Below are 23,530 nucleotides of genomic sequence, written 5' to 3' on the forward strand. Positions count from 1 at the left end.
GCCCCAGTTTCCACCTTCAGCATGCCTACAGGACACAGAGCATCAAACTGGGTGATCTCAGTCATGTCTGGAAGAGCTAGCTCTGTTATGCTATGTACATGCATATACAAAGGTATGCTGTGTACATGGCTTAACATCTGAAGCCAGTCCCTTTCAATCTGTTCCCCACTCCCTAGACCTTTTTCTTTGCCCCACTGTAGATTAAAATCTATAAGATGCAAATGTTTTGTCCACATTCCTGAAGTGCTGTGTGGCAATAGAAAATCTGGACCTTGTCGATGCAATCTAGCAACATTATAACCAAAAATGTTTAACTGGAAGTATCATACAACTATAGCAAGGGGCAGCTCTCCCATTCCCACCTGTGATGACCAGGATGCATTCAGACAGTAGGCGAAGAGTGAGGTCTTCATCTCCTACCCTTAAAACCAAAGCAGGCAGATTTTTTAATTAATGCATTATTTTTTTGTCAGCAGCCATGAATACAGACCTCTTTCAAAATAATGTATGAGCACTGGATGTTGACCAAGCTTTTCTGGATAGTTACTGGATAAATACGTTTGTATAGTATAAAAAAGGACTATAAAAAATGAAGAAAGGAAATAATGGGGGTGGAGCACAAGAAACCCTGCAAGAAATTTGGGAGAGCTGGTAGAAGCCACTACACCACCAAACTGCCCTTGAGTAGTGCAGCCTAACCATTTTTCACCATCCCAAAAGGTTTGAACCAGCAATGCCAAAACTCTGGAGCAAAAAGACTAAATCAGAGACCCTTTTGGCTGCTTGAAGAACTTTTATTTTGAGCAGAGAACAAGTTGTTGTGAAGCCATGACAGGGAAAACACACTGACACGGGGTCCCCCAGGATTACTGGTGCCAAACACAGAAGCTACTGTCAGCTCACAAAATGCTTTACTGACATGCCAATGATAAAAATTCTATATTGCCAACCACCCTCACCACACATCCCAAAATGTGCCATATGGCCAAAAGTACGACAATGGATTTTGCCATTCCTCGGGTTTGGGTGTAAATTGACAATGAGTCTAACATATAAATTACATCATCTTTTAACTTTTTGTGATATATAACATTAGACAGCTTTGTCTGGGACAATCCATCATGAACTAGTCTTGTTGACATTCTGGATTCTCTCTTCTGACCTTGTCCTTTCAGCACAGGCATAATTGTGCTTATGATAATTTTATTCCCAGTTAGGCAGTGATTTTGCACACCTTTGAGTTACAGAATAACTAAGAAGCCAGTTCTCTGTACGACTGCTTAAACAAGGCACCTTGAACCAATTTATGCTGAAGCGCAGGCCGGTAGTGTAGCAGTAAATAAAAGTGGATAAACTCACCTCTCTCGGTGTGCATAAGCAGGTTAACTCTTTACTCCTGTTTACTGCTGACTCTACCACAGGTGCACTCTCAGCTGGGGGCTCCCCACTGAGGAAACACCAACCATATGTCTGCACAGCAGAAAGTGGAGGGGGGGAGATGTACGACCCAGCCTTCATGATATGAAGGGTCTAGCAGGCAAAGGGAAGGGATCCAGGCTCATTTCTGCCCCCCAGCTCTCGTGCAGAGAGACTCCCATTTCAGCCACGGAGCTCTAGGCTCAGTTATCACCACTAATTTTTACGTGCTTGCATATCATCATGGGGCTTTAGGGATTTTTTTTTAGAAATGTAACACTTCAGCAATCATCTGGGGTGATGGGCAAATCTTTTTTGTTGAAGGATCGACTGTTCAGTGTCACTTTAGTGGGAATATACAATTATTATGGTACATGAATTATTTGAGCTGTTCCCTGCGAAGACTGATAGCCTTTCATGGGCTGTGTGTGGGAGCAGCAGAGAAATCCCTGCTGCTCCAACGGATGTCAGCACCCCCAGACAGCCAAGCAGAGCTGTGGAAGTGCAGCTGTCACGTCACCTGTAGCAGCGCCTGAGTCACGGTCCCTGCCCACCCTGCACTCAGAGCAAGGGAGTGATTTAGCTTGTTTCTAACCACTGGATTTACACAAATGTGAGAAAATAAGTTGGACTGAAAGATGCTTAAAATTAAACTTTGAGCTGTCACTCACAGCAGAGAGAAAGGGGCATCCCAGCACATCCACGTCTGCATTTTCAGGGAAGAAACAGTAATGTCAGCTGTAGTGTCCTCTCAATATGAAACTTGTAGACCAATTATTAGATTTTTATAACAAATAGGCTATTGCACTCCCACTGTGATAACTTGGTAACCAGAGGAGTGCCAGTGTGTTTTAGTTGAAGTCCACTACCACCCAGTCACTTCTGCCCTCTTCAACACTTTTTTCAGCTCTGTCACTGAAGCTGACAGGAGGATATGGAGGAACACACATCAGCTCGACCAGAGGCAGAAAGTTCCTACAGAGTTAGTGGTTCTAAAGCTGGAAAGAGTGGCAAACAGTAGGAGCTCTGCAGGTTGCTACTTTTTTAGCTGATTGCCACAATATTCTTTTGTGTGGTTTCTGGATCTGCTTCTGTTAAATGTGTTTTTCAGCTGTTTCTGGTGGAGGTTCTCTTTCCTGGAGTGTGGATGTGTTGCTGAAGATGCTGTTCAAGTTTGCAGACTGCTTGTGTGCCACAAGCTAACTTTTACTGCCCTCAGTGCCTCTGGTCCCCTGTCTATCCAACTTTATTTGCCATCAAATTTAAGATAAAAGGTATTTGTTATTTATTGGAAAGATTAACTCCCTGGGGAATAATTACTTGTTTTTAGCATTGGTCTGACTGCATGGCCTAGGCTTCAGACATGAAGGAGAGGTGCTTCTGGAGAGCAGGACCAAAGAACAAGACAATTTACCCTTATCTCTTCCACAGCCTCCTCACCTACTCCATTTCTTGAAGCTGTTACTTAATAGCATTAAACATAAATGGTTATCAATCCAGTCCAGAAAGTGGGCAAGAGACATTAATAGACAAGAAATGGATGTTTTTGACAAATGCTGAAGCTCATGGAGGAGCAGTAACACTGCAATAACAGAAACTGAGTTTCAATTGAGTTGAAAAAGCAATTATCTGGTACTATAGAATGAAGTGAGAACAAGGAAACATTTTATAATGTTATGATTCCTGTTCCTAACAGTTTTTCGAGGTGGGTAGGGGGTTGCTATGACTTTTGCATTTAACCATGAATCTACCGAAGGCCACCTCAGCTCTGCTGCACAGTTGCTCTCCCAAAACAGCCTCTGAGTAGTAACGTTTGTCTCAGTCTGGCTTCCTCGGACTTTTCTTCGGGAGCTTTCCGGGAGGCTCAGCACAAAGGCAGACACAAGGAAGGACAGCCAGTATCCCACCACCAGGCCGGGGATGCTGCCAGGAGGACGGAGCCGACAGGGTCGCCTGCCCCCGGCATCCTCCGCCCCACGGGTGAGCACCCTGCCATACGCTCCCGCCTCTCCTTTTCCTCTTTCTTTCTTTTTCTTTTTTTTTTTTTCCAATTTGTTTTTCCCCTGCAGAAGTCGAGGTTAAAGCCCTGAAACCCGAAGCCCTGAAACCGAGCTGCTTGGCCCCGCCGGTGGCACGGCCCCGCCACGCCCGCCCGTGTCCGCTCCGTGCCCGGGCGCCGTCGGGAGGGGCAGGGAGGAGGCAGCGGGGAGGGGACGGGGCGAGCACAGGCGGCTGCTGCTGCTGCTGCTGCTGCTGCTGCTGCTGCTGCTGCTGCTGCTGCTGCCGCCTGGGGTGACCGTGACCCGTGGGCTGTGCGTGGGTGACCGCGGGGCTGGAGGGGTGAGGGAGCAGGGGAGAGAGAGGGGGTTTCTCACGGGCAGGAAAAGGCAGGATCCCGTGTGCCTGCGTGGAGGAGGAAGGGAGGGGGGGAGAACCGCTGAGGTTTTATCCTTGAGAGAAGCAATTAAACTGAAATTAGTTGCACTCATGAGCTGGGAAGATAGCCCCGTCCGTCTGTCCTTACTCCTCGGGCGGCCGGCGGGGGCAGCCCCTGGGGCCGCTCCCCAGAGCATCCCCGGGCGGCGGGCGAGGCGCTCCCGCACCCCCTCCCACACCCCCTCCGCATCCCCTCCCGCACCTCCTCCCGCATCCCCTCCGCATCCCCTCCACATCCCCTCCCGCACCCCCTCCGCATCCCCTCCCGCATCCCCTCCGCACCGGGCGCTCCCCGCCCCGCCCGGCCTCGCCTCGCCACCACATCCGGGGCGGTGGGTGAGGGAAATTCAAGTTGCAGAAGGGCTGACCCAGAGCTGCTCCCGGCCCCGATCCCAGCCCGCGGCGAGCCCCCGGGATTCGGGAGGAGCGGGACGGGGCCCGGAGCTCTCGGTGAGGCCGCCGGCTGCCGGCCACCGAACAAGTCCGGTCTCCCCAGCCTGCATTTTAATCCTGAAATCTGGAAATGGAAATTGTTTGATGTATGAGGAGACGTTATCTAATTAGGGCGTAAGAAATTTAATCTTTCCAGCAGGCAGGTCATATAATTAATGTTAATTTAACGCTCAAATTCTCAGTCATTAATTTTTATTCTCTTAAATGTAGTTTGGCAGGGCCCCCTGATCCATGGCAATGGATTTTACTGAATGTAAGAGCACACTTGGTCTTCGGAGTGAATTACTGCAGCCCTTCCTATCCCAATAACAAGATCACATCATGTATGCATTATTAAGCCATGTAATTGAATGGTCCATAGTTTGCATATCAGACTATTAAAGTAATGTGTTTTGCTTTTCTTCCAACACGTAATGTTAAAGCCTTTGCGAATATTTGGTGATTCTGATAATTATCACCAAATTACTACAAATGTTCTCTTCATTAACGTGATTTCTCTCAAGCATTTTTTTAAAAAATGTCAATAATGCATTAAGTGGTAGCTTGTAAAGTGTTTTTTAAATAAAACTTGTCAACTACAATTCGAAAATTAGAAAAGAAGAAAAGAAAAAAGAAAAGAAAAGAAAAGAAAAGAAAAGAAAAGAAAAGAAAAGAAAAGAAAAGAAAAGAAAAGAAAAGAAAAGAAAAGAAAAGAAAAGAAAAGAAAAGAAAAGAAAAGGAGAAAGAAAAGAAAAGGAGAAAGAAAAGAAAGGGAGAAACAGAGAAAGAGAGAAAGAAAGGGAGAAAGAGAAAGAAAGAAAGAAAGAAAGAAAGAAAGAAAGAAAGAAAGAAAGAAAGAAAGAAAGAAAGAAAGAAAGAAAGAAAGAAAGAAAGAAAGAAAGAAAGAAAAAGAAAGGGAGAGAATAAACAGTTGCACGGAAAGAAAACTATTCTCCTCTGAGATTGAAAAAGACGACTTCCCTTTTTTCCCTATTTCAGATAAGTGACTATACACCTAAGAAGTTTCACTTCATCGGGAGCAAAAGTGCATGCAATCTAAAGAACTGTCGATTGCAGATGATACAGAACAGATGGAGGAACAAAGTTGGAGCTTTTCCCTTCACAGGGAATAGACGGGGACATAGGCAGACCGACAGAGAGCTTGATTTGAAAAGATACTGACCTCTCTCCTTCAGCTGCAATTTAACTTGTTCTGGAAAAAAAAAAAAAAAAAAGAGAGAGAGAGAGAGAGCAAAAAACTCCCAAGTGAGACCTGCCTGCCTCCTCCCCTGTCGGCCTCCTGCCATCCCCGCCCCAAGTTCGCACTGTCATCTGAACAAACTGCTGCGCCGATCTCAGAAGGTGAATAATTCTCAATTAACTAAGTAACTAACTTTCTTTGTGCAATCTTGAGTCACTCACTTAACTAAATCTTAAGCCTTCGAGACCCTTCATTATTGCCTTCCCCCGCCACACTATTTTCAAAGTTCAATAGCAAGGCAACAAAAAACACTGCTGCAAAATAAGAGTCTCTTTTAAAATTAAAGAGCTGCTCATTTGCATCGGAAGAAGTTATTTTTCCCCCTGCTTTGAATTATTTAGGCACAAAAGAAAAAAATAAAATAAAATAAAGGACACCCCACAAAGCCTCCCGCAGTCCGTGTCAGGATCAGTGTCACGGATGCTCTGCGGGATGCGAAGCCTCTGTGAGCAAGCGGGTAGGCGCTGGCTCAGGTGTGCTCTTGTGCTGTGCCACCCGGGGCATCCCGCCGCGGCGCCGGCAGCTTTCTGAGCCCGCCGGGCCGGGCCGGGCCGGGCCGGGCAGCGGAGGGTGCGCGGCGGCGGGCGCGGGGCGGGGCGGCTGCACCCGGGGCCGGGGCCGGGGCTGTGGAGGCTGCGGAGGCTGCGGGGGCTGCTCGCCCCGCCGGGAGCCCGGCTCGGCCCGCGGCCCGCTCTTATTTTGGTTGGGAGCGAGGAGCGCTACCGGCTGGAGCCGGGTGAGCGAAGGGAGGCGAACTGTGCTCCTCTGTTTGGTTTAGGGTCGGGTATTTTTTTTCTTTCCCTCTCCCTCCTCTCTCTCTCCCCTTCCCTCCTCACTATAGCAACCAACGCCAGCCTGACAAAAATGCACCCTCTGTGGACAATGGGCCAGCCTTCCTGCTCGCCTCGCTCCTCTTCTTCCTCGCCAAGCGAAAGAAAGTTTCCAGCCCCCCCGGCCCGTTCTTGCCTCTCCTCCAGAGGCAGGCTCCCGTGCAAACCCCGCTCAGCCCCGCCGGGACTGTGCCGACCCCCACGTGGGAGGCTGAGAGCGGGGGGGACGCAAAAGTTGCCCCCCAGCCGGGGCCCCGATTCCCGAACCCGCCTTGACAAGGGGCTGGCAGAACGCCCCTGGGCCACCGCCAGCCCCGCGTCCGTGTGCGGGGCCGCAGCCGCGCTGCCCGCGGCCCCAGCGGGCTCAGCTCCCGCTCCCGGGCTCGCCTCTTCCCTGGCGAAAATCCCCATGCCCAGCCTGGAGCGCTCCGCACCGCTGCCGAGTGGGGCAGGGGCGGCCGAGAGCCCTCCAGGAAGGCGCTTCTCAGAGTGAGGAGCGGGAGTCGCGCCCAAAAGTGCCCCGAAAGCTGCAAGAGGGCAGGGAGGATCACGTCGCCCGGTGAAGCAGGCGCACCATTGATCTGGGCTCTTCCCGAGGATGTCTGCTTGTCTCCATCAGGCGTGAGCATTGACAAAACAAACAGAAAAGCGGCCGTTAGATTTGTCAGGGAAAGCTGGGCACTTTTTTTCTTTTTTTTTTTCTTTTTTTTTTTTTTTTCTCCTAAAATCTGTTGCTCTGTTTCGTCCTGCACAGCTCTCCGGACAGAGCAGGCTTTGCAAAGACCTTTGTGAAACCGCTTTCCCGAGCCAGAGAGGCTGAATCGCCTCTCCTCTCCTTCCAATTCACCTGCTTTTCACGCCAAAAGAAACGCCCTTCCAGCTCCAGCACGGGGCGGTCATTTCCCAGCCAGGCTTCTGAACACTAAATTGCAAACTCCGTTGCACCAATCGCATCTGGGTCTGTCTCCAAGAATTCAATAAACAAGCTGTATTAACTCCAACCAGAATTTATCTCGTAGACTGATGGAATTCGTCTTTTTTTTTCTTTTGCTTCTTCTGCTTCTTTTTCCCCCAAGGCCTCATATTCACCACTCAAAATTTAGCAGCCTGCCTTTGATAAATTACTCAAAGTAATCCCTGCAACAGCTAAGTCTGACTGGTTGACGTTGCGTTAGAAGTCTTCATAGCGGTATCTGTCTATAAAATATTCACTTGCGGACTACAAAGGGTGGATCATTTTTAATGACAAGATTCAGAACTGGAGGATGAAGGGAAAAGATTAATATCCGTGAATTCAAATAATTTAATTTCAAATACTGAACTTAGAACATTATATCCCACTAGTTTAAACACTGATGCAGATAAAATAGCAGATTCTCAGATGAATGAAGCGGCCAGAAGAATAGAGTTGTGGGGAATGTTGGAAATGAACGTTAATACAAACTTTACAGGAACTTTTTTTTTTTTTTTTTAAATTCTACACCTTTCTGCGTTCTGTGTTCTGGGATAATAAGTATTCTAGCAGGGCAAAAACGTACATGGTATTACACGTACACGTGTGTATATCTATATACGCAGGGAGGGAGTTTTTTTTCTCTAGAGATAGGTGGAGAAATCTATTTAGATAGAGGATTTTAATTTCAATGGATAATGTGAGCTTGTGCAATCAAAGTTATCAATTTCTGTCCTTTTTGTTTAGATTTCTTAGTTAAATGTGTTTGTTATATCTACCCCGAGGAGAAGCAACTTGAAAGTGTAGCTTTTGAGTCATCTTATAAATACATCCCTGAGGCTGCGGTTCTTGCCGCTTTAAGCAGTTTTCATTAAAGCAGCCAGCTGCCTCTTTGTGTAGATTGGATTTTTTTAAAGCAATCACTTGTGAAGCCCCGGCCTCAGTTTTGTCTCTCCGCAGGCCCTTAAAGTTGAAGTTTCATTCATGTCTTGGGTCTCTCTGCCGAATCAGACTCCTCGGAGCAACACTGGAAAGAGCCACACGAAAGCACAGGCTTGAATACCTCATAGAGAAAGGTTAAAAAGGAAGCAGAGATCAAAACAATCCCATCTCACAAAAGGTGCATTAAATGCGCCCCAGCAATAAGCACAAATCTTCCAAGTTGGCCTTTAAAGCGAGCACCAGGAGTCTCACGTTTATTGCACCCAGCAATTCTCTGAGCGACTCTCCACGTCTTTGCACTCCTGGAGCATTTCCTCCTAAAACAACATCTAATGGGTAGATAATAGAGACGCGGAAAGGAGGCGCGGGGATTTCTCCCCCTCCTCCTTTCCTTTCAGCTGCGTGAGTCTATCTCAAGGTTTGGAGAGCAGAGTTTAAAAAAAAAAAAAAAAGCTTTTCACCTCTAAACACAACAGGCATATGCAAATACATATTCCCCACCCTACAGCCGCACGCACGCATCCAAAGGCGCAGAGGAGCGCGCGTTTGGGGAGCGTTCCCCCAGCCCCCCGAGCCGGGCAGGCTGACGAGCGGCGGCTGGAAGCCGAGGCTCGCTAGGAACGAGCCGTGCTCTTGTTTTGCTGCTGGAAATTCAGCTTTCTCTCCGGCACGCACGGAGTTGAAACACCAGGGAGTCCAACATCTCGTCAGCCGGAGCCCGCCGCGGCAGCTGGGGGCGGGTGGCGGGCAGGGGACCCCCAGGTGGGGAGATGGGGGGGCCGGCGGGGGGCGGCCAGAGGACTCCCGCAAGCCTCCCGCGTCCTTCTGGATGCACCTGATGTGTATGCAGCACCTCGCCTCCCAGCCAGGACTCAGCTCCAGTTAAGTGGCGCTCTATGTATTTTATAGCGAATATTCTCGAGTAGCTGCACTGCAATGAAGGAGATATCAAGGAGGCCTGTCAGTTCAAAGCTTTTGGGGTTGTTTGAAAATCTTCTTCACGTCAAAGTAAGCAGCCCTAGTATTTGAACAGCTGCTTTGAACAGTGAAAAGGGCTGAGCTGAATCAAAACACTGCAGTGTCTGCCCAAGACACCGCATCACCTTCAACCTGCTTTTATGCGAGCAGAGAAAAGGAAAGAAAGGCTGGTGAGACCTCTAATCCCGAGGGGTCAGCTCCGCCAGAAAGGGGCCACATGACTGTCTCTTTTACATCCCTAGCGGCCCGGACCCGAGCGGCGACCAGAGCCGGAGCCCGCGGCGGGCAGCGGCGAGGCGACAAGACCGGCGGTCGGGCGCTCGCTCCCCGCTCCCCGGCGCTCCTCTCCACGGGGGGAGATGGGAGCGGAGGACGCTTAAGGAGCGGTATTAATGACAGGGCTAACAATGATGGGGAGGACGAGGAGGTGGAGTCTGCGGCGGCTCTGAATGCACCGGCCGCGCTCCTCGCTGCTCCCAGCTGCGCCTCCGTGGGCGTGCGCTCCGCCGGGGAGGGGGCAGGAGGGACGGCGGGGGGCTCTGCCGGGGACAGCGGGTTTTGTCCGCCTCCTCAGGCCGCGGTGCTACTTCGGTAGCTGTGATTACCGCTAGCCCTGAGATGCGCCGCTGGGGCGGCGGGGGGAGCGGCACGCAGGACGGTGCCCGTCGTAGGCAGCACCTGCCCGAGGGCCGGGCGGGACAGAGAGGGCCGGGGAGGGAGGACAGGAAATGCACGACTGGGGCAGGCCCGGAGGGGTTTTCCCCCCTGCCAGAAAAGTGTTGGCTGGATCCCGCTGACCCCGTGTCCCATCTGCTGGTGGCGGCGAGGCGCGGGGAGCGCGGTGCCGTCGGCACCCCATGGGGACCAGCTGTCCGTGGGGCGGGCACACGCCGTGGGGCCGGGGCACAAGGGACCTGCCTCGGGCCACCACCGGGGTGGGTCCGTGCTCGGCGAGCACCGCACGCTGGAGGCGCCCGCGTGAAAACCTCGCTCTGAAAATGACGCGTGGCGTGGCCCCTCGTGTCTCGTCCACGCAAGAACTTTTTGCAGCGCAGCTGGAGGCGGGCTGGCGGGAAAGCCGCCCCCGGCGGAGCTTCGGCGGCCCCAGGAGCGGGGCGGGAGGGCTGGCCCGGGCGCGGAGAGTGGGGCGGCTCTCCCAGGACGGTCCCCGCGGTGCCTTGGCAGAAGCCTGCTGCGGACTTGCCCTGTTGTTTTGTTTCAACTCACTGGTCTACACCTAATTGGGAGGAGAGAGACGAGAAAATGAGCATCAAATTATAAAATTCCTGGGTGCCCAGTTGTTTACACACGGGAAACAAAAGGCACAGCTTCACTTCAGAGACACTGACTTCCCTCTCCGCAACCCTCGCAGAAAAGGCAGTATTGTTCTTTCCTTCGCCTGCACCTCGAAGAAAGGGGGAAAAAAACCCCCAAACCTTAGGAAGAATCTCCACTTTTTCATGGACAAAGTTTGCGCCCCCCTCCTCCTCGCCTCCTCCTCCTCGTCCCTCCCTCCCTTCCCCACCCCCCGGCAGAAGGAGCTCTTGATACGCCGCTAAACTAACGAAAGGAGGTAACTCTTGCTGCGCCCCTTGTCTCAGGGCACTGGATATCCTGTTTATGCTGCTGCTCTGTATATGTTTATGTGCAGGAGCCCATCCCCCCTCTCCTCCACACCCCCACGCAGAGGAATATTTCCAGGCAAGGAGCCTTTCCAGCGCTCACGTTAAACACGATGATTTATAAACAACTCGCAGAAGAAAGCTGTTTCTTGTTAGTAGTAATAAATTCCCCGGTCCGCCCTATTGTGTTATTTCGATGAAGATAGTGGGAGCCTGCGACGCGCACCTATCCCCGTGAGCAGTTTATTTTCGAGACAAAGCTATGGCTTTCAGCTCAAAAACGGGCAGCGAACTCTTTTCGCGTCGGCCAGCCCGGCGCTGCTCATTCCTAAGAAATCCGAATCCAGTTCCAGGGTCTCCTTCCTTCCTGTCCGGGCCGCAACTTCTTTTCTTTTCCCTATCCCCCTCTTTTTTCCCTATTTGTTTTCTCCTTTTCCCACCACCCTCTCATGCCCATCTTCCGCATCCATGCAGAGTCGCCAGCGCCGCTGAGGCGGTCCCGCAGGCACCCCGTCCCCACGGCACGGGATGAGAGGAACGAAACCACCTCCGCAGCGCCGAGGTGCGAAGCCCCGACATCCCCGGAGGAGCGGTGCGCCCCGGCGACCACCGGGTGCCGGGAGCGGCGCAGGGCCGGCGGACGGGCAGGGGGCCGCCCGCTCCCCGCCCCCGGGGGCGCGGCGCTCCCGGGCCGCTCCGGCGGGGCCGGCTGCGAGGCGGCGCTGAGAAAGTTGGGGGCGGGCAGGCGAGCACCCCTCGGCCCGCAGCGCCCACTCCGGGGCGCAGAGACGCGCGTCGAGGTGCGAGCAACAGGAGCCGGCGGGCGCCCGGGCAGCGGCAGCATCCTCCCGCCGGCCGTGCGGTGCGGGCCGGGCCGGGCCGGGCCGGGCCGGGGCGGGGCCGGCGGCGGCGCGCCCCTGCCCTCCGCTGCGCTCCCCCCGCCCCGCGGCCGCCGCTCCCCCGCGCCCCGTTCCCCCTCGGAGTTGGGTCGGAGCGGGGGCGGGCCGGGGGCGGGGCCGGGGCGGGGCGCGGCCGGCGGGGCGCGCCAATGGCGGGCGGCGGCGGCGGCGGTCGCCGGGAGCGGCGGTGTCCGTCAGGGCGCGGGGAGCCAATGGCGTGCGGCGGCGGGGCGGGGCGGCCGCGCGTGCCTTCGCAGTGGGCCCCGCCGCGCGGGCCGGGGGGGCGCGGGCGCCGCGCGGCGCCCGAGGCGAAAAAGTAGCTGTCAAATGCGCGGCGCCTTTAACCGGCGCGATCAGTGCGGCTCGGCGAGTCATGGCGACCGCAGCCTCCAACCACTACAGCCTGCTCGCCTCCGGCTCCCCCATGGTGCACGCCGAGCCGCCCGGCGGCATGCAGCCCGGCGGCGGCTACCGCGACGCCGGCGCCCTGGTGCAGGCGGACTACGCGCTGCAGAGCAACGGGCACCCGCTGAGCCACGCTCACCAGTGGATCGCGGCGCTGTCCCACGGCGGCCCCGGCGGTGGCGGCGGCGGCGGCGGCGGCGGGGGCGGCGGCGGCGGCGGCGGCGGCGAGGCGCCCTGGTCGGCGGGCGCGCTGGGCCAGCCCGACATCAAGCCGGCGGTGGTGCAGGCGGGCGGGCGCGGCGACGAGCTGCCGCCGCCGCCGCAGCACCCGCCGCCGGGGCGGGCGCCGCACCTGGTGCACCACGGCGGCGGCGGCGGAGGGCACCACGCGGCGGCGGCGGCGGCGGCGGCGGCAGCGGCGTGGCGGGCGGGCGGCGCGGCGCACCTGCCGCCCGGCATGGCCGCGGCCAACGGCGCGCAGGCGGGGCTGCTCTACTCGCAGCCGCCCGGCTTCACCGTCAACGGGATGCTGGGCGCCGGGCAGCCGGGGCTGCACCACCACGGCCTGCGCGACGCCCACGAAGAGCCGCCGCCGGGGCCGCCGCACCACGGCCCCGAGCACCCGCCGCCGCCCCACGGCCCCCACCCCGGGGCGGCCGGGCCGGCACCGTCCGCCGCCGCCGCCGCGCCCCCCGGGCCGCCGCCGCACCACGACCCACACTCCGACGAGGACACGCCGACCTCGGACGACCTGGAGCAGTTCGCCAAGCAGTTCAAGCAGCGGCGCATCAAACTGGGATTTACCCAAGCGGACGTGGGGCTGGCGCTGGGCACCCTCTACGGCAACGTCTTCTCGCAGACCACCATCTGCCGCTTCGAGGCCCTGCAGCTCAGCTTCAAGAACATGTGCAAGCTGAAGCCTTTGTTGAACAAGTGGTTGGAGGAGGCGGACTCCTCCTCGGGCAGCCCCACCAGCATAGACAAGATCGCGGCGCAGGGCCGCAAGCGGAAAAAGCGCACCTCCATCGAGGTGAGCGTCAAGGGCGCGCTGGAGAGCCACTTCCTCAAGTGCCCCAAGCCCTCCGCCCAGGAGATCACCTCGCTCGCGGACAGCCTACAGCTGGAGAAGGAGGTGGTGAGAGTGTGGTTTTGTAACAGGAGACAGAAAGAGAAGCGCATGACTCCCCCGGGAGGGACGCTGCCGGGCGCCGAGGACGTGTACGGGGCCAGCAGGGACACGCCGCCGCACCACGGGGTGCAGACCCCCGTGCAGTGAACTCGCGGCGGGGGCGCCCGGCCCCTCCTCCTCCTCCTCCTCTCCTCCTCCTCCTCCTCTCCTTCCCCCAACTTTTGATTGTCCTTTTTTTTTCTTTTTTTTTCTTTTTTTTTTTTAATTTTATTTTCTCCTATCTTTAAAAAAAAAGACAAAAAATCAAAAAAAGAAACAAACGCGAAAAAAAAGAGAAAAGAAAACAAAAAGCGAGCGAGCGAGAGGGCGAGCGCGAATCACAGCGGACAGACAGATAGACAGACAAAGCACCTGCACCACACCGTCCCTTAGACTGTAGGAGGTGTGATGCTGTATTTTGACCTTTCCAGGCGAGCGCCCGTGCACGGGAGTGGAGTGGGTACCGCGCACCGGCAGGCAGGCAGGCACCGGCAGGGCAGCGGCGGGCACCGGCAGGGCAGGCGCAGGGCGAAGCGGTTCGCACAAAACTCCCTCACTCGCTGGCCAAAACAGACGGCGCTGCCCTGCCGGGGAGGGGGCGGAGGAGAAAGGGGGGCACGGCCACCTCGGGTCCCCTCCGCAGCCCCCTCCCGCCACACAAAGGCAGATCGCATTGTGGAATGTCGCTCGGTGTTGGCACATGCTGCTGTGTTTATTTTCTGTGGATCCCCTGTATGAATATATGTAAAAAAAAAAAAAAAAAGGAAAAAAAAAGGAAGAGAACTGAAAAGCTATCCCTTTTGATGTAGACAGTATTTAACCGTACCAATTTGCACTGCAAGAAAATCGAAGTTTACATAAACAAAATGTTTATTTTTTCTTTTTTCCCCCTTCCTTTCCGACCTTAATTTTGCAAATGACTTGCATTTTCCACAGTGAGCGTTAGTCAACCAGTGACCAGTCTACAATATGTTACTGTGTTTTAGCCTTTGCTTTATGTGTATATGTGAACTTTTGTTATAAACAAGTATTCTTAAATACGTGTAACGCTTATTTTCTCCTTTTACCATAGCAAAAAGAATTAGTATATGTGTGTGTATGTATACATGTGCACGCGTGCATAGGCATACATATATGCACATATAGATAATCTCTCTATATACACATATATATGCACCTCCAGCTTCCATTCTCCAGAGATGTGACTCTCGTAATTGTTTAATACATGCCTTCAATGGCAGGAGTCGAGTTTGGAGAAGGGAGAATAATGCAAATCAACAAAGTAAACTTCATTTTCAGGCAGTGTGTCCGGGGGTCGAGGCGCAACCAAAGGGGGAGGAAAAAAAATATGTGCAACCCTTCCAGACCGTGTCAGTGCGGGCAAGCAAGGCCTGGTGTGGGGAAGGCGGAGAGGGAACATGTTTCCAGAGTTTTCTCGGAGAAAGTGGCATTTCCTTGAGGGGGAAAGGGAATTATTTAGCTCCCCCACCACCGCCCCCTCAGCGCCCTTTCCTTCCCCTCCTCCCCCCCGCGGCTCCCCTGCGTGCCTTTGGCAGCCCCGGTCTCGCCTCCCGGGCCGATATCAGCCTCTAAACTTTCTTTTATTGAGCAGTTTTATGTCAAGGCAGAGCCAGGGAGAGCCCGAGGAGCTGCTGGGCCCTGAGCTGAGGTGGGGGTCGGGTGCTTACACCTGCCTGTAAACACACGCTGCCCCCTCCTCTCCACAGAGACTGTGTGCATTTCTTTTTCGCTTTACTTTCCATATTTATTTTCTTTTCTATTTGTATCCAGCCCCTCTCCCTTCCCATCCTCCCCTTGTCCTTTGGTCAGATTGTGGTATAATTTATTGAAGGAAAGGACTAGTTTTAACTTGGGCAGCCTTGTGTCTTTCACTGGGGAATGAAATGAAGTGGGAAAAAATGCCATTTTTCAATCCGTGTTTCTCACCCCCCCTCCCTTCGCTAATAGTTTTAAAGTGCATTTCGTGACATTATCTTGATGAGAAATGGTTAACTTTCCAAAATAAAAAAAGAGAAAAACCCACGGGGACAAAAAGGAAAAAAAATGGAAAAAAAAAAGGAAAACAAAAAGCTCTGAAGGGAAGCAGAGGAGCGGGACCTCGGAGCAGCGCATGTATGTGCGTGTGTCTGCGTGCGTGTTTGTGTACTTATGCACACACACAGCTATGCATATACATTAGAGGGACTTTATGATAGTTATAAATTCATAAAGGGATCATTTAGTCAGCACAAACGGGTGCTATAGAGACAAAGCATTTTTATAATCTAAAAGTTTACTTAGTTGAGTGTTGGACAATTATGGAGAAAAAACAGTGAAGCATTCTCTCGCAGAACTCTCCTATAAATATTGCATTCAGTAGCTAAGGCTTTAGAATATGTTTCTCATTGTCTTTTAAAATGCCTGTGACACTGGGTTTTCTTTCCTTCTTTCTTTCTCCCTTTCTTTCTTGCTTGCTTTCTTTCTTCTTGGTAAGACAGATGATCATTTCTAAGAGGCACATGCATTAGCCTTTTTCCTGGTTTTCCAACAATTGTTAAAAAGATACGGGCACCAAGCTTTTCTCTTTCTTTTTTTTTTTTTTCTTTGGTTTTTTATTTTTTGTTTGTTTGTTTATGTGTTGAGCTGCTTGTTATTTAAAGTGTTGAGGACTAGCGCCTAGTGAAGTGAATCAGATCAGGGCAGATCCAGTGGTAAAGGGAGGAAATGAACTTTCAGACACTTATTAAAATGTGCGTAAGGTCAGACAACGGAGTTGAGAGGATGTTTGAGAAAGCCTCAAACTCCAAATAGGTTTACTAAAAAAAAAGTTACCAAGCAAACCTTACCACTATGTATATATGTTTAATATTTGTCCTTTGAAATGCAGAAATAGTTTCAATGTTTTCTTTGTCTATTTTTCTTTTTTTTTTTTTTTTAATGCTACCCAGGGAAATATTTTCATATCATTTTTAAGTGGCCTGCCTCAATGTATATTTATTTCTTTTAAAGCAAACAGGTTCTGGAAACTGTTTTTCTGTAGCTTTAAATGAGTAGGTGAACAAAATCTATATGGGATGTAATTTTTTTTTGTTCAGTCTCTTTAAAAATACTTTGTTTTGGTACATTTGGATGTGCTTGTGGGGAAAAATAAAAACGCAGAGATCCTTATATATTTATGTTAAAGTAATATTTTATTATCTACATAAAACAGAAATGCACAATACCTTCATAGTTTCTTCTAATTATTGAAATATCGTTATTTTATTTTTAAAGATAGCACAGATTTGCATAGTTCTTAAGATCTGGAGGGAGAAGACCCCAGTACTTATACTGAGCTGAGTTCTGTGTAAAAGCACCGCCGTTCCTTTCTATTTCATGGAATTTTTGGAATAAATTTGATGCCTATACCGAGAGGTTCCATGCTTATAACTTTGAGGGTCTTGAAGGAGAGCCTCGGGAGCTGTGTTCATTGTGTCTCTCCGCAGATGAACCACAGCCGTGTGTGTTTTGGAGCATTGATTTCTGTGCGGGTAGGGCTGTCCTGCCTTTGATGCTGGTGGGGAGATCTCAAGTTTTTTGCATGCTCTGGCGGAAGGCAGGGGGGAGAAGAGGTTCGACTCTTCTCGGTCCCTTTTTATAATTTAACATCTGACTCCTTAAAAAAAAAAAAAGAGAGAGAGAGAGAAAGAAAAAAAGCAAAACAAAAAGGCGGGGCTTAATGATGGGAGTACCGTTTGAAGGAGGAAGGAAGAGCGCGGCTGCCCAGCGGGGCTGCGCACCCTCGGGCCGGGCCGGGCCCGCGGCGATGGCCCCGGTGTCGCGTTCGGTGTCGGCGGCTCCGTGCGGTGACGGGCGGGTCGGTTTTCCCGGGGGGTCCCGGCTGGGGACCCGCGCGGCTGGCGCGCTGACAAGCGACATCCGAGTGCGCGGTGTTCCCACGCGGGCGGCGTGTTCAGGCCCTTCTGGGCTGGCTCGGGTTCCTAAGTGCGATATCCTGCCCCGCTCCCCCCCTCCCCTCCTTCGCGATAGTTTCTAGGCTTATTAGATTTAATCATCTTTTCTAACTTCTAGTCAATATTACACTCATGCCGAACAGATTCAGCTAAATGATCTTATCAATAGTTTCGAAGAGAAGTGACAGAAAGAAGAAGTGTTTTGTGACCGCAGACGTGCTGACGGGTAAAATGTTGAAGCTGGGTATGGATTTAAAAGTCCTTGGTCAATAGCCCGCGGAACGGGCTGCGGAAAGCGAGCAGCCTCTGCCCTCTGCAGGACACTCGGGTGGGCGCCCGGGGAATATTTCGCCTTTGACGGCAGGGCCCCGCTCTCGGGGAGCGCTCCCGTCTCGGGTGGGCAGGAGGTGGCCTGAGCGGACGGTGCCGGTCCCGGCGGGGCAGGCCGGAGCCGCGGGCATGGCCGGCTCCGCCGGTGGCGCGGCCGCTGCTCGGGGCAGGCCCGGCCGAGGCCCCGGGGCCGCTCCTCCGGGGCTCTTTGCCCGGAGACAGGCTGACCTTACGGGAGCGACTTCGCTCATGCTTCCGGACTGGTTGTGGGGAGGCCGGCTGGTTCGGGGGTCATCCTTTTTCTCGCTTTCGATCTCTCTTTTAAGAGAAAGGAGAGGGGGAATGGAGCAGCCATAGGATGCTCCTTCTTCAGATGGATGTCAGGGTGTGCGGTGGCTCCTCGGGCTCCCTCGCTCTCATTTCCAGGCAGGGACACTCTGTCGTAGGTCAGATGTCAACAACAAAAGCCCTGTTTCCTCGGTTCGCTCTCTCTCTGGGGGAGGCCGAAACTGGGAGGCGAGAGGAGAGTGTATACCCTCAAGTCTGTCAGTCCTGATTGTCATCCCCGGTGTCCCCAGCCCCGCAGGGGCCAGAGGCAGCAGTCGGTGCTGCCCGGCCCGGGGAGCTCCCGCCGCCGCCCAGCTGCGCCGTCTTTCTTGAGAGAGGGCAGTGGGGGGCCGGGGTTTGGAAAGAGAGAAGCGGAGGAAGGCGAAATCATCCTACAAATTCCCCCGGCTGCGGGGCAGGCCGGGATGGTGTCCGGCCAGGCGTCGCTCTGGGGCTGGGCAGCCTGTGAGAGCCCCGCTGGGGGCAGAGGCCGCGCTGTCTCTCCGTCGGGCTTTGTTGGCGGCAGTTCGGGGCTCCCCCGTGTCCCTTCTCCAGTGCCCCGTCTCCCGAGCGCGCCTCGGGCCGTGGCCGGGCCGCGGGGGCAGCGGGGCGAGACGGTCCCGGCTGCCTGCGCCCTCCCGGCCTCTGCCCGCGGCCTCGGACCCGGCCCCGGCCTGGGGCTGCTCCCGCCCTCCGCTGATCCGATGGGGGAAAACCCTATAAACCCTGTTCCCAGGCTGCCTACCCCTGCCTGCCGGGTGCCCCGGGCCTCGGCGTTGTCCCAGGCCGCGTTGTTGGAGGTTTGGTGGCTCTTTGTTGCTGCGCCGTCGGTGAGCGGGACAGAGAGGTGACCCGGCCGGGGAAGGCTGGCGATGGCCTCCGGTGGGCGATGAGGCCCGGGGGAGAGCGATCACCGGCGGGTGGGAGGGCTGGGCTTAGTCCGGCCGTAGATACAGCATTGGGGAGGGCGGTGGGCATGGGGGGACCCCCAGGCCGAGCCTGAGCGGCGCCTTGCGGAGCAGGGAGTGGGGGCTGAGGAAAGAAGGAAACTGCCCGCGGCTTCTTGGCGGTGGACGGGGCAGTGACGGCCTTCTGCTGCGTCCAGAGCGGAGCCTGGGCGCTGGGCTCTGTCTTGGGAATCGTGGCTCTCCCGCCTCTCCTGCTCCTGCGGACGGGTGTCTGTTTATTGCGCGTTTCGGAAGGGACGCGACCTGGGCTGCCTCTCTGGCTTTAAATCTCGATGTGGAAAATATAAAAATCCAAATTTTCAGAGTTGCAGACGCTAAGTTGCTCTGTGCTCGGAGCATGACCGGGTTGCCGTCGGGGATGTAGGAGGGTGTTCCGCAGAAGCGAGTTTGCCTCTGGCTCGGACGGGCGGTGCTGGGGGAACGGGCACTTCTCCGGGGAAAATTAGTTAGACCAAAGCCAAAGCGTGCTTTAGCAGAAAAGCAAAGACTTGTCTCCAGACCCGACTTCTCATCAAACTATAAACCAAACAAGTGGGCTCTCCGGCAGGCGAGTCCCAGCTGCAGTGCGTGGATTCTCACGCCGCAGTCGGCCTCGGCCCGTGGCCTGGTCCCAGCTCTGGGTCTCTTCCTTCGAAGCGTTTATCTCTCCCTACAAACTCCCTATGAATACCTCCGAAACTCGGCCAAGTGCCCCGAGTATGCCGGGATTTCACGCAGGGCCCTCGGGGCCGGGAAGGCCGCCCGTGCCGGCGCGGAGCCCCTTCCTTCCCCCGCAACCCCGGCCCGGAGCCAGCGCCGCCAGACCCGAGCATCCCCGCGGGACGCAGGCGTCGGACCCTGCCCGGCCGTCGGCGGGCAAAGAGAGAGAGGGATGGGGCAAGGACAGCGGCAGCAGAGCGGCCGAGGCTGTGCCCCGTTGCCGGGAGGAGCGGCGGGCCGGCGGCTCGGGCGGCTGGGGAGGGGGCGCCGGGACCCCTTCGCCCCAGGGAGGCCGCGGTTCTGGCCCGTGTCCGCCCGGCCCCGTCCGTGCCCCTGCCGGCCCGGAGCAGGAGCTCTGCCTCCCTGGGCCAGCGGGGATGCGGGGCCGGGGCCGCCCGGGGAGCCGCATCGCTGCTCCGGCAGGGCCGGGGCCGTGCGGGCCGTCCCAGCGCCGGGTCCGGCTCCCGCCCGGCTGCAGCTCGCCCGGCCGGCTCGCAAGGTCCCGCCCGGCCGGGCTGGGCTGAACCGCGCCGCGTGTCCCCGGGCCTGTCCGCACAGATATCGTTTTTAAGGATTAAAAAGAGAGCAGGCCGGTAGGAAGTTGGCGGCCGGTGTTTCTCCCCCTCCTCCTCGCAAGGCGGTAAATCCTGGCAGGCAGAGGCAGCCTTGTAAAAGTGATGACGAGACCGCTCTCCCCCTCCTCTTCCCCGTCCCGTCTCCTCCCGTCCCGGGAGTTGTGAGAGGCGCTCGTCTAAAAGTTAGGACTTGTTTTTAGCCAGCCTGACTCATTCATTAATTCTCCTTCCCTCCTTGATTCATTCATGTCTACAGTCATTCATTGCCAAGTCCATGGAGGCATCAGCTCCTTGGTCAGTAGGGGAGACGTACAAACAAGGATGGTGCTATTTATTTCCCTCTGCCTGTGGATTTCTAAGACGTTCAAGCAGGCACAATCATTAAACTAATTTGTATTTGATTGTTTGGGCGGACGGGGGTGAATTTTATTGCACTAAGCATTCAAGCACGCACGCATCGCTGATTACCAGTATACATTAAATAAAGTTGTTTGTACACATTGTCTTACCACATATAGGCAGTCTTATTATTCTAATTACTCTAATTAGTGCATTGAAATGTTTTCTACTTGATTTGAGGAGACAGTGATTAGTTCTATTACTTCTTTTAACTCTTATTTCATGGAAAACTGTTGATGCATATTCCAATTACCTTGTTTTTCTCTTTAATATAGCGTGGGCCAAAATTATTACGAAATTATATTGTTAGCGGGTAGAAACATCCATCTATTTTCCCTTTCTAAAAGAACTTCCATTTTTTTGTATCCACCACCAAGAGACAGAACACCCCCAAAGCGTTCACAAGTAATTACTTCTAGCCAAAGCAGCAAGTTTCTTCTTTACGATTTCTTCTGCTAGTGCTTTAGTACTTTGTGGCTGTAGCATTAACCTTTATTTTTTTTTCCTAAAAAGAAAAAAAAAAAAAGAGTCTGACATATACTTCAAGCAAAGCTATTTCATAAGTTTTAAATTAAGGTTACTATTAATTGATAGGATCAGTTCATCAAACATGTTACTTCGATAGGGAATTGTAATTAAAACCTTAATCCCGTTTGAGACTTAGTTTTATCTTGAACACTTTCTTGAGGGATTTTTCCCCCCTTTTCCTTGGCGGTTGCCGCTTGAAGCACGGTGGGGGTGCAGAGTGGAACCCAGACCCCACCAGGGCAGGGAGGTTATTTCGTTATCGAAATACCATCTTCACTATTGAACCAATTGAGGTTTTGTGTCGAGTTTTGGGATGTGTGTGTGTTGGCCTTTTGTGTTGATGTGGCGGCCACTTAAACCCAGACGGTGACAAAGCGGGCGGCGGGGATGGAATCTCGCCTCCCTTTCACGTTACAGACAGGGAGACTGGCTATTTCTCGGTCATAAAAATACTGCCTTTTTTGTTAGCTTTTCCCCCCTCCTCTTCAGGTTAGTTTGTTAAATAAATACGAAGGGATGGGGGAAAAATAAAGAAGGGGTGGGGGAAGGAAAAAAAGGAAGAAACGCAAACCATCCCTTAAATTCTTGGAAGTCCAGGTCTGGAGGGAAATCTATGGAGTTACATAGGTAAATATTGGGCCTAGGCTGCTTATACTTTTAATATTTAAACTGGGATTATAGGGGATCTAAAGACGCCTTCCTAACCTTTGCCAATTGCCTGCGCGAGGAGAAATCCCGCAAGATGCACAAAGGGGCGAGACGGCTTCCCACAGCCTCTGGTAAACGACTGCGCCGCTGGTGTGGCTGGGGACCGACTTTCCCCCAGGGTCGGGGCTGACGGGGCACAGGCAGCGCTGGGGTTTGGAGGATGTTTGAAGCCGGGGTCCCGTTCCTGCTTCCCACGGGGCATCCTCTCGCCCCGCTCCGTGGGCCGGGCTCAGCGCCGGCAGCGCTCCGGTCCGGGGGAAGGCGCCACGGGCCGGGGCCGGGACTGGGGCCGGGATTGGGGCTGGGAACGGGGCCGGGATTGGGACCGGGATTGGGGCCGGGAGCGGGGCCGGGAGCGGGGCCAGGAGCGGGATTGGGGCCGCGCGTGGAGCGCGGGCGCCCCCCAGCGGCCGCCGCCGCCGCCGCGGGGGCTCCCCCGGGAAGGGCCGGGGCGCATCCCGCATCCCCCATCCCGCATCCCGCATCCCCCATCCCGCATCCCCCATCCCGCATCCCCCATCCCGCATCCTGCATCCCGCATCCCGCATCCCCCATCCCGCATCCCCCATCCCGCATCCCCCATCCCGCATCCCGCATCCCCCATCCCGCATCCTGCATCCCGCATCCCGCATCCCCCATCCCGCATCCCCCATCCCGCATCCCCCATCCCGCATCCTGCATCCCGCATCCCGCATCCCCCATCCCGCATCCCGCATCCCCCATCCCCCATCCCGCATCCCCCATCCCCCATCCCTCACCCCGCATCCCCCATCCCCCATCCCTCACCCCGCATCCCGCATCCCCCATCCCGCATCCCCCATCCCGCATCCCCCATCCCGCAACCCCCATCCCGCATCCCCCATCCCCCATCCCCCATCCCGCATCCCCCTCCTCGCTCCCAGGGCCCGTGCTCTCCCTGCGCGCAGGGACGGTGGGGCCGGCCTCAGGGACACCGGTCGGAGAGGTCGCTGGAGCCCCTGGTGCCTCTGGGAGGGGGATGACAAACTCGTGAGTACGCTTGCTGTCTTTCCTTCCTTTCAAAAAAAAATTTTTGGTGGTTTGGTTTTGGTTGTTTGGGTTTTGTTTGGTTTTTTATTTGTTTTTATGTTTTGGGGCTCTTTTGTGTGTTGTTTTTTGTTGTTGTTTTTAAAATATACACACAGAAACATCTAAATCCCATGTTAAAAGTGTTGCTGGTCCTGTGGTCTGGATGGGACTTTAGAAAAACCCAGCAAAAACCACCACCCAGGAAATCCATGGTTTATTTGCAAGCCCCCGAAAACTGGAGAGATGCCATTTGCCACCCCTCCTCCTCCTGCTGGGGAGATGTGCAGAAAAATAGAGAAGGTGCAGTCCCTCAGACTGGCAATCCCTATTCCAGCTCAGGCATGCTGGATAACAGGACCAAGCTCTGTCATTTCCCCGTGGCACAGGAGCAGACCCATGGCTGGTCCCGTGGAGGGGGACACCCATGGGGCCCGGCTGCTCTGACCACGCCGTGTGAGCGCGGTGTCGCTCCTGCTGCTGCTGCCCTCAGGCTCGCAGGAGGGTGCAACCCCAGTGCCAGGCATCCCACAGCCTCCAGGAGCTGTTCCCTGCCCTGCACATCCAGGCATCCCACAGGAGCTGTTCCCTGTCCTGCACATCCAGGCATCCCACAGGAGCTGTTCCCTGTCCTGCACATCCAGGCATTCCACAGGAG

At 54.5% G+C, this 23,530-nt stretch overlaps 1 protein-coding gene and 1 long non-coding RNA gene across 5 annotated transcripts; both read left to right on the forward strand.

The window, feature by feature from the left end:
* The first annotated feature begins 3,133 nt into the window (after positions 1-3,133).
* Positions 3,134-7,376, forward strand: LOC139599179 (uncharacterized). 4 transcript variants are annotated; one of them, XR_011682183.1, is made up of 3 exons: positions 3,134-3,396; positions 3,486-3,728; positions 4,516-7,376. It is a non-coding gene; the product is annotated as an uncharacterized lncRNA (long non-coding RNA). The 4 variants fall into 4 exon arrangements; XR_011682185.1 differs by lacking the exon at positions 3,134-3,396 and having other exon boundaries at positions 3,415-3,728; positions 4,516-6,996; positions 7,130-7,376; XR_011682184.1 differs by lacking the exon at positions 3,486-3,728.
* A 4,563-nt stretch (positions 7,377-11,939) lies between these two features.
* Positions 11,940-16,748, forward strand: POU3F2 (POU class 3 homeobox 2). Its single transcript, XM_071446236.1, has one exon. The coding sequence runs from the start codon at positions 12,142-12,144 to the stop codon at positions 13,447-13,449; it is 1,308 nt and encodes a 435-aa protein (XP_071302337.1). The 5' UTR covers positions 11,940-12,141; the 3' UTR covers positions 13,450-16,748.
* The last annotated feature ends 6,782 nt before the right edge of the window (positions 16,749-23,530 follow it).

Source organism: Agelaius tricolor, unplaced genomic scaffold (assembly GCF_023055355.1).
Source record: "Agelaius tricolor isolate 1412-34295 unplaced genomic scaffold, bAgeTri1.0.p SCAF_1, whole genome shotgun sequence".
Lineage (NCBI taxonomy): Eukaryota > Metazoa > Chordata > Aves > Passeriformes > Icteridae > Agelaius > Agelaius tricolor.

Coding starts and splice junctions, on each gene's coding strand:
- POU3F2 (XM_071446236.1), top strand. CDS start 12,142: ATGGCGACCGCAGCCTCCAACCACTACAGCCTGCTCGCCTCCGGCTCC.